We start from the raw sequence: 10286 nt of genomic DNA on the forward strand, positions 1-10286 counted from the left end.
GCGCATACCACGCCACCAGCATCCCAAACTCGATGTGGTCGCACGGTCAGACGGCCTGTCAGGCTGGACATTTGATTCCTATTGGTCTAGCTAATGTAAATATGTGGGTGGATAGCCATCCTGAACTGCATTGCATTTCACCCGGTAATACTGTGATTTTCTTTTTTGTTTTGTTTCTCTCTCTCTCTCTCTCTCTCTCTCTCCTTATGTTTCCAGCCCATTTGATGCTCTGTATGAACTTGTCTTTTTTTCCCTTTTTTTTTGGAGTAAGGGTGATGTCATATGAATATGTGAGCGGAGGGCGTGGCCTAAGTGAAGGAGCGGGGGCTGGGGGAGGCCGGATGAGAGATACGAGGCCGAGTGATGTTGCTTGCTGCATATAAAAATATGAATGAGCTGTTCTATGAATGCTTGATGTGCTGTTCATTAAAACTGGTCATCTCCTAAGTTGAGACTTGGAGACATCTTATTACAACTTAGAGACGAGTCGGGAACGGAAGTTTAGAGGGAGGTGGGCGGGGTTGAGGGGGGAGAGGAGGTGGGAGGGGAGGAGGGATGGGGGAGGGGGGAGTGGAGGACGGTAACCCACCTGGAAACCGGCATAATCCGAAATCCAAAAATTGAAGCCCAAGCGATTGTGCGGGCTACTGTCTTGTATTCAAGCGTCAAATTGCAGATCAATCAGCCAGGTGATGAGGGAGGAGTGGCAAAAATATCAAAATGTACATACATCATGGACGGACGAATGGACGTACATCATGATCCATTTTATAAGTTAATCTCTTCGAGAATCGAGATGGGATATAACTGAACAACAAAAAACAACAACAACAACAACAACAACAACAACACGATTGCTCCGGAAATAAATATTACTTGTACATATTACCTTCAGAACAACTTGTGCACCTCCAATAACAGGATCGCTCCAGAAAAATTAATATTACCCCAACATTACCTTCACAACAAGAAAAACAACACGATTGCTTCAGAGAAATAAATACTACCTTGTACATATTACTATAATAACAACAAAAACGACACATCCAACTAGAATGGCACTCGGGAGAGTGCATATCTTTGCCGGGCTGAACAGTTTACATTTTGTACACGCCGACGAAGAGTTTGGGTGGGGGGCTGTGACGACGACGACGAGCGTGGGCAGGGGGCGGTGACGACGAGGACGACGAGCGTGGGCATGGGGCGGTGACGACGAGCATGGGCAGGGGGCGGTGAGGACAAGCATGGGCAGGAGACGATGACGACAAGGATGATGAGCGTGGGCAGGGGGCAGTGATAAGTGCAGGCAGAGGATGATGGCGACAAGTGCGGGTGGTGCACGATGGCGACGACGAGCGTGGGCAGGGGGCGGTGACGACGAGGACGAGCGTGGGCAGAGGACGGTGAGGACAAGTGCCGGCGGAGGACGACGGTGACAAGTTCGGTCGGACAATGGCGGCGACGACGAGTGCAGGCGGGGGACAATGGCGACAAGCGTGGGCAGGGGGCGGTGACAACTAGGACAAGTGCGGGCGGAGGATGACGGCGACGACAAGTTCGGGCGGACAATGGCGGCGACGACGAGTGCAGGCGGGGGACAATGGCGACAAGCGTGGGCAGGGGGCGGTGACAACTAGGACAAGTGCGGGCGGAGGATGACTGCAACGACAAGTGCAGGCAGAGGATGACAGCGACGACAAGTGCATGCGGAGGATGACGGCAACGACAGGTGCGGGTGGAGGTCGACGACGACAAGTGCGGGTGGAGGACCACGGCGACGACGACGAGCGTGGGCACGGGGCCGTGATGACTCAGATAAGTGCGGGAGGAGGATCATAGCGACGACAAGTGCGGGCGGAGGACGACGGCGACGAGTGTGGGGAGGGGGCGGTGACGACGAGGACAAGTGCGGGCGGAGGATGACTGCGACGACAATTGCGGGCGGACAATGGCGACGACGAGTGCGGGCGCGGGACGATGGCGACGACAAGTGCGGGCGGGGGATGATGGCGATGACAAGTGCGGGAAAACAACGATGGTGACGACAACTGCGGGCAGGGGACGATGGCGTTGAGGAGCGTGGGGGGAGGACGACGGTGACGACAAGTGCAGGCGGGAGATGATGGCTATGACAAGTTCGGGCGGACAATGGCGGCGATGAGTGCAGGCGGGGGACAATGGCGACAAGCGTGGGCAGGGGGCGGTGACAACTAGGACAAGTGTGGGCGGAGGATGACGGCGACGACAAGTGCAGGCGGAGGATGACGGTGACGACAAGTGCAGGCGGAGGATGACTGCGACGACAAGTGCATGCGGAGGATGACGGCAATGACAAGTGCGGGTGGAGGATGACGGTGACAAGTGCGGGTGGAGGAGGACGGCGACGACGCCAACGACGACGACGAGCGTGGGCATGGGGCCGTGATGACTCAGACAAGTGCGGGAGGAGGATCACAGCGACAAGTGCGGGCGGGGGACAATGGCAACGACGAGTGTGGGCGGGGGACAATGGCAACGACGAGTGCGGGCGGGGGACAATGGCAACGACGAGTGAGGGCGGGGGACAATGGCAACGACGAGTGAGGGCGGGGGACAATGGCAACGACGAGTGCGGGCAGGGGACGATGGCGACGACAAGTGCGGGCAGGGGATGATGGCGACGATGAGCGTGGGCGGAGGACGACGGTGACGACAAGTGCTGGCGGGAGATGATGGCGACGACGAGTGTAGCAGAGGGCGGTGAGGATGAGGACAAGTGCGGGAGGAGGATGATGGCGACGCAAGTGTGGGCGGAGGACGACGACGACGGCGACGACCAGTGCGGGCGGAGGACGACGGTGATGACCAGTGCGGGCGGAGGACGACGGTGACGACCAGTGCGGGCGGAGGACGGTGACGACCAGTGCGGGCGGACGACGACGGCGACGACCAGTGTGGGCGGACGACGGCGACGATCAGTGCGGGCGGAGGACGATGGCGACGACCAGTGCGGGCGGAGGACGACGGCGACGACCAGTGCGGGCGGAGGACGACGGCGACGACCAATGCAGGCGGACGACTGCGGGCGGAGGACGACGGCGACGACCAGTGCGGGCGGAGGACGACGGCGACGACCAGTGCGGGCGGAGGACGACGGCGACGACCAGTGCGGGCGGAGGACGACGGCGACGACCAGTGCGGGCAGAGGACGACGGCGACGACCAGTGCGGGCGGAGGACGACGGCGACGACCAGTGCGGGCGGAGGACGACGGCGACGACCAGTGCGGGCAGAGGACGACGGCGACGGCCAGAGGACGACGGCGACGACCAGTGCGGGCGGAGGACGACGGCTGCGACCAGTGCGGGCGGAGGACGACGGCGACGACCAGTGCGGGCGGAGGACAACGGCGACGACCAGTGCCGGCGGAGGACGACGGCGACGACCAGTGCGGGCGGACGATGGCGACGATCAGTGCGGGCGGACGACGGCGACGACCAGTGCGGGCGGAGGATGACGGCAACGACCAGTGCAGGCAGGAGACGATGGCGACGACGAGTGTAGCAGAGGGCGGTGAGGATGAGGACACGTGCGGGCGAAGGATGGCTGCGACGACGAGTGCGGGCGGAGGACAATGGCGACGACGAGTGCAGGCGGGGGACGATGGCGGCGACGACGAGTGCAGGCGGGGGACGATGGCGACGACGATCGTGGGCAAGTGATGGTGACAACTAGTACAAGTGCGGGCGGAGGACGACGGCGACAACAAGTGCGGGCGGAGGACGACGGCAACAACAAGTGCGGGCGGAGGACGACGGCGACAACAAGTGCAGGCGGACGACGATGGCATCGACGAGCGTGGGCAGGGGGCGGTGACAACGAGGACAAGAGTGCGGGCGAGCGGGACGAGTGGGTGCGGGCGAGCGGGACGAGTGGGTGCGGGCGAGCGGGACGAGTGGGTGCGGGCGAGCGGGACGAGTGGGTGCGGGCGAGCGGGACGAGTGGGTGCGGGCGAGCGGGACGAGTGGGTGCGGGCGAGCGGGACGAGTGGGTGCGGGCGAGCGGGACGAGTGGGTGCGGGCGAGCGGGACGAGTGGGTGCGGGCGAGCGGGACGAGTGGGTGCGGGCGAGCGGGACGAGTGGGTGCGGGCGAGCGGGACGAGTGGGTGCGGGCGAGCGGGACGAGTGGGTGCGGGCGAGCGGGACGAGTGGGTGCGGGCGAGCGGGACGAGTGGGTGCGGGCGAGCGGGACGAGTGGGTGCGGGCGAGCGGGACGAGTGGGTGCGGGCGAGCGGGACGAGTGGGTGCGGGCGAGCGGGACGAGTGGGTGCGGGCGAGCGGGACGAGTGGGTGCGGGCGAGCGGGACGAGTGGGTGCGGGCGAGCGGGACGAGTGGGTGCGGGCGAGCGGGACGAGTGCGTGCGGGCGAGCGGGACGAGTGCGTGCGGGCGAGCGGGACGAGTGATTGCGGGCGAGCGGGACGAGTGAGTGCGGGCGAGCGGGACGAGTGAGTGCGGGCGAGCGGGACGAGTGAGTGCGGGCGAGCGGGACGAGTGAGTGCGGGCGAGCGGGACGAGTGGGTGCGGGCGAGCGGGACGAGTGGGTGCGGGCCAGCGGGACGAGTGGGTGCGGGCGAGCGGGACAAGTGGGTGCGGGCGAGCGGGACGAGTGGGTGCGGGCGAGCGGGACGAGTGAGTGCGGGCGTGCGGGACGAGTGAGTGCGGGCGAGCGGGACGAGTGAGTGTGGGCGAGCGGGACCAGTGAGTGCGGGCGAGCGAGCGGGACGAGTGAGTGCGGGCGAGCGGGACGAGTGTGAGTGCAGGACGGGGGGGGACGAGTGTGAGTGTAGGAGAGGAGGGTGAGTGAGTGCAGGAGAGGGGGGTGAGTGAGTGCAGGAGAGGGGGGCGAGTGAGTGCAGGAGAGGGGGGCGAGTGAGTGCAGGAGAGGGGGGCGTGTGAGTGCAGGAAAGGGGGGGCGAGTGAGTGCAGGAGAGGGGGGAAAGTTAATACGGATGAGGGGGCGGGGAGAAGAGACGACGACGAATGTGGACTGGGTGGGGTACACACGTGGGGAGGGTGGGGCGATGACTATAAGTGTGGGAAGGGGATGATGAGCATGAGTGGAGGATAGTCTCGCACAGGCGGGGGAGAGTTGAGTGCAGGAAGGAGGTGCAGTGGATGGGGTGTGCAGACAAGTGCGGAAGGGGGATAGACGAGTGTGACGTGGGGTTGACAAGCCTAGAGTGGCCGGTGGCGAGAGAGTGCGAGCGGTGGTGCACAAAACTGGAGAATACCTTGAAAAGAAATGAAAGTACTATTTTATTATCTACACAGCATTATAAAGAAAAATCCAGGTGAAAATTGAAGCATCATCATTTAAATGTCTGGATTGCACAATATATACATTTTAATTTTAAAGTTTGTTTCAAATGAATGATGATTACAAACCAATGAGAGCACATTCACTTCCCATCGCCTAGCCAAAGGAAGGAGGCAAACCTGTGGTGTGTCAGGAAGTAGTTGTATGGTGAAACTTTCCTCTGCATGCATTCTGCTGATATGCGCATTCAAACTACCAAGCTTTTTGAACACGCAGCTGCATTCCTCACACTGAAACACAGGCTGCTCACCAGGCTTCACCTGTGGTCACACGGGAAGATGGGGAGCAGTTCCATCATCCCTGGCGCGCAACCATCTAAAACGGGCCTTATACGGACAGAAAGTACCAGATGGGTGTAATCAACCAATCTCAAGATGCAAATATAATATCGCGAATAACTATTCCTCCAATGAGTTTTACATAAAAATAAATATAAAAAATAATTAATAATATACTCTGCATTTGGCCCTTTGTCACTAGGCAACTCTCACCTCCATCCAAGGTTTGAGCACGGCTAGCGATGTCATGGACAAGCCTAAATGAGTGCACAGAAAACAACAAACGAAGGCGGCAGCAAGCAAAGCATGGCTATAAAGCCACAGCCGGACAGGGACCTCAGGGGAAGCATTGGAATGAACCTTGCTCAGCTGTTGGATCCTCTCTCTTTCCCTTCCATTTGCCTGTCTCAAGAGGCTTAGCATAGACCTGGGATGATAAATCCCTTTGGCAAGCACTGCAGAGGTTGCTAGCTCACGTGGGCGGAAAGAAGCACTTAGCCAACGCCAAGCACGAAACAGCACCAAGCAAGCACGGCGAGCAAAATAACCAGGCCATAATTACAAGGAGGTACATTTTTACAGCAAACTTCCCAAAGCATAACAGGCTTTTAAGTGAAGCTTTAAAAGAGAAAGAAAACATTGAAAATGAGGCACGTTTGATTAATATTCCATTTGGCCAAAGACTGGTATTCCTATCCCAATCAGGACTGCAGGATCGGAGGGTTAATTGTTAACCGAGACATACGATCATTTGTCTTGTGGGCCCTGTGGGGGAAGTGAGGGGAGGGAGGAATGCGTAGCACGATTTCAACCCCCTTTTGTAATACTTACACTAAAATTCACATCCATCAAACGCGGCAAAGTATATTACAAGTACTGTACTCATTAAGAGGAACAGTATTTCAGATCAATTTCACTGAAATAACAGCACAAAAAAGTATAAAAATTTGTCTTTCTTATTTTTCTTCGCAATTATTTTGGCGAAATTCATCTTACACTTTCCGCTTAATGACCCTAGTGTAGTTGAAAATACTTGCAAACAAACCGTTTTGATTAAGAAAGAATATAATATTTTTTTAAATAAATACTCTGCAAGGCATTAATTATATGGGAGGGGAGAGGGGACATTACGGGTATGTTATTAAGATCACAGTAATATTTATACTTCAGAATAAATGGCCCTGTTTGCTACTTTCCAATCCAACGTCAGGGGGGGTGCGTGACCAGAGAACAAGAGGGAATGCTTAAGAATGAACATCACCTGCCGGGAAAGGCAGGCAGATTGTCTTGGAGGAAAGGCCAAAGAGCATTTCATGGAGGCAACACCAAAATGAAGAACCTAAGACAATAAAGACCATCAATAGCTCTCTCTTATCCACGACCCTCTGCTCCCTCCCTGGCTCATTGCATGGTGCAGAGGCCAAGGAGTGCACATGGCAGAAGGAGCAAAGCCCATCCATCCAGGCATGCCTGCTGGCAGGCGATCGAGATATCCACACAATGGGCCAGTATTGTTGAGTGCAAATCGATGCTGTGGCAGAGCAGCCAAAAAGAAGGCGGCAGTAGGCAGGCATCGGGAATAAACCGAGGAGCAAAGAAGGAGCAACGGGAATGGTGGAGGGGGAATAAGGGTAGGTTTGGGGGGTAGTTTGTAGCCAGGGTGAGGGGGGCCTCCAGCGCCGAACTGACGAGGAAACAATAAATCCAACTCAAAGCAGACTGCCCAGAGCAGCTTTCATCGCTCTCCTACCTCTAATGTGTCCTCGGCAAAAAAAATGGCCACACCAAACAGCGTTTAAGCTGTCAGAGGGATGTCTGTGGGAAGGCTATTAGTTTGCTGGTGGCTCAGGAGCTCGATAAAGGAAGACACGGCAGGATTATTGCTCAAGATTTACTGCTTGTTATCCGTTTGTACTCTATCGCTGCCAGGAAGTCTCCGGGAGGTGCCGCGCTGTAACTGCAAGGCCATCCAAAGCCTCTTTTCAATCTTCACAGGGGAATATAAAAAGTACAGTTTAAGTTGAATCGCGTATAGTGCTTGGAGTCCGTGTGTTGGGGTTTGCTTTGTGGCTGGACTGAAAGGTAAATATTTTGGACAAATCAGCAAAGCAATGGTGGCTATATTTGGGTAAACAGCCGTGAATGGTGCCCATATGCTTTGCACTTACGTTGGCATGTACTCGCTGGATATGAGCACGGAGGTTTCCCCGCTGAGAGAAGGTGTGCGGGCAGAAGGCACAGCGGTAAGGACGTTCGCCAGTGTGCTTAGCCATGTGGATCTGCAGAACACCTTTCTGGTTGAACGCCTTGCCACACTCCTCGCATTTGAAAGGCCGCTCACCTACTCAAAGAAGAGGGCACACGAAGCAGGAGGGTGCGGGTGGGGACAAAAATCACATCAAAATACAAATAAGCTAATTCTCTCTCTCGAGCAATATATCATGTTTCGAATAAAGTTTTGAATAAACAACCTGGACAACAGAATGATGCACCAGGTAATACAAAAGGCAAAGATTTCCAACAAAATTTGCACGTCGTCATCGATACATTGCACATGCAGAAAGAAAGGGACGAGGTGAGGAGGAGTGGAGGGATCAATGGTTAATTTGAGAAAAGAAAATCAAAAAGAGGAAAGTAAGAGCGTAAAAAGGGAAAGGAGATGAGGACGGAAATTTTAAAGCTCCACCAAAATTGCTGTGCAATATTTACATTCCCCATTTGTTCAATCAACGTCACCCAATTTCCGTTGAAAAATAAAATCTTCCTTATCAAAACTGTCTCTTTTTCAGTATGACACTTCTTTTAAATCAAAGAGTTGATATTTAGTTCCAATTTGCTTTTCTAAAGAAAAAAACAGTGAAGTTGATGGTGCGCCATTGCAAATCCCCACGCTTCCCACTTTAAACAAAGTTGAGATGCCAAAAGTTCTACCAGGAATGACCCAATGTCAAATTTTGATTTAAATCTTTACCTCCGCCACCAAAGGTGGATGGAGGTTATGTTTTCACCTCTGTCTGTCTGTTTGTTTGTTTGTTTATTTGTGAACAAAATATCTCAAAAATTTGTGGACGGATTCGGACGAAATTTGGCAGAGATGTAGCGTTTGTGACGAGGAAGAAATGATTAGATTTTCGTGAAGATCCGGATTCGGATCCGGCTGCTAGAATTTTTTAAGTGATTCTTCACCATTGGGAGATGGGGCCAAAAACGATACATAGCAGGATATCTCAAAGCGTTGCGGATGGATTTGGACGAAACTTGGTGGACAGGTTGTGTGTCTGACAAGGAAGAATAGTTTCCATTTTGGTGAAGATCCGGATCCAGATCCAGCTAGTAGAATTTTTTAAGTGATTCTTCACCATTGAGTGATATGGCTAACCAGGCGTAGGTATGCTCTCCACTGAGTGCCCTTCGAGTTTTTCCTGTCTCGGCCCCTGTGGCTGAAGGTCCCCACCCACCAGGGCATGGACTGGGAGTCAAATTGAAAAACCACCAATACATATTTCATGCATCCCCCATTGTTGATCGCATAGACAAAGTTTTATTCAATAATGTTAAGAAATGTGCCCATAATTGCGTTTTTGGTACTTGATCTTTGACCCCGACCCAGGTGGCGGGCAAAAATTATGCTGCGCTTGCATTTACCTTCCATGTGGTGATCATAACTATGAAGTTTGCTCAATTTTTGCACAACCATTTAGGAGGAGATGACCGATGGACAGATTGCAATATTCCCCAACCCCGTTTTTTTTTTTTTCAAAAAGCATGGGAATAATAAAGAATAATATTAATCTTCTTGCAAATGTTAGTGGTGGGGTTGGGGGCACAAGGCAGTACTCCTGAATGTTTATAATTGGTGTGTTTTCTGAACACTATAATTTTGTCACGAGCTTTCTAGAAATGATCAGCTAATAAATCCTAAATAATTTGGCCTTGCAACAATATCCATTAATCCCTCCAATAACTACACAATAATGCCATTAAAGATCAAATTAAAAACAAATAAAACACAACAGTGCAGACAGATGAGTACATTACACACACGATGTCCCACATGTTATTATCGATAAAGGCTCGTTGGTAACCCATAATCGATACGATAAGATAAGATAAGACTCGTTGGCAACCTATAATCGATAAAGACTCGTTGGCAACCTATAATCGATAAAGACTCGTTTGTAACCCATAATCGATAAAGACTCGTTTGTAACCCATAATCGATAAGATAAGACTCGTTGGTAACCCATAATCGATAAGATAAGATAAGACTCGTTGGTAAACCATAATCGATACGATAAGATGAGATAAGACTCGTTGGCAACCTATAATCGATAAAGACTCGTTTGTAACCCATAATCGATAAAGACTCGTTTGTAACCCACAATCGATAGCCTCGTTTGTAACCCACAATCGATAAAGACTCGTTTGTAACCCATAATCGATAAAGACTCGTTTGTAACCCATAATCGATAAAGACTCCTTTGTAACCCATAATCGATAAAGACTCGTTTGTAACTCATAATCGATAAAGACTCGTTTGTAACCCATAATGGATAAAGACTCGTTGGTAACCCTCAATCGATAAAGACTCGTTGGGAACACATAATCGATAAAGCCTCGTTGGTAACCCGAAATCGATAAAGACTCGTTG

The 10286-nt window shown here is 53.2% G+C and overlaps 1 protein-coding gene across 4 annotated transcripts in view; it reads right to left on the bottom strand.

Annotated features, from left to right (window-relative positions):
* The window catches only part of ZNF236 (zinc finger protein 236), a 190086-nt gene that overhangs the window by 130303 nt on the left and 49497 nt on the right, over positions 1 to 10286 (bottom strand). For all 4 annotated transcript variants that reach the window (XR_010984920.2, XM_068119805.2, XM_068119804.2 and 1 more), the window contains exons 6-7: positions 7804 to 7976; positions 5477 to 5617 (exon numbers count right to left, since the gene is read on the bottom strand). Coding sequence is in view for 3 of the 4 variants with exons in the window: in XM_068119805.2 (XP_067975906.2) it covers positions 5477 to 5617; positions 7804 to 7976 (314 nt within the window). In the remaining variant the exon portion in view is untranslated. The remainder of the gene's footprint in view (positions 1 to 5476; positions 5618 to 7803; positions 7977 to 10286) is intronic.

The sequence above is a fragment of the Myxine glutinosa genome, chromosome 6 (genome assembly GCF_964187855.1).
Source record: "Myxine glutinosa chromosome 6, kmMyxGlut1.1, whole genome shotgun sequence".
NCBI classification, from domain to species: Eukaryota; Metazoa; Chordata; class Myxini; order Myxiniformes; family Myxinidae; genus Myxine; species Myxine glutinosa.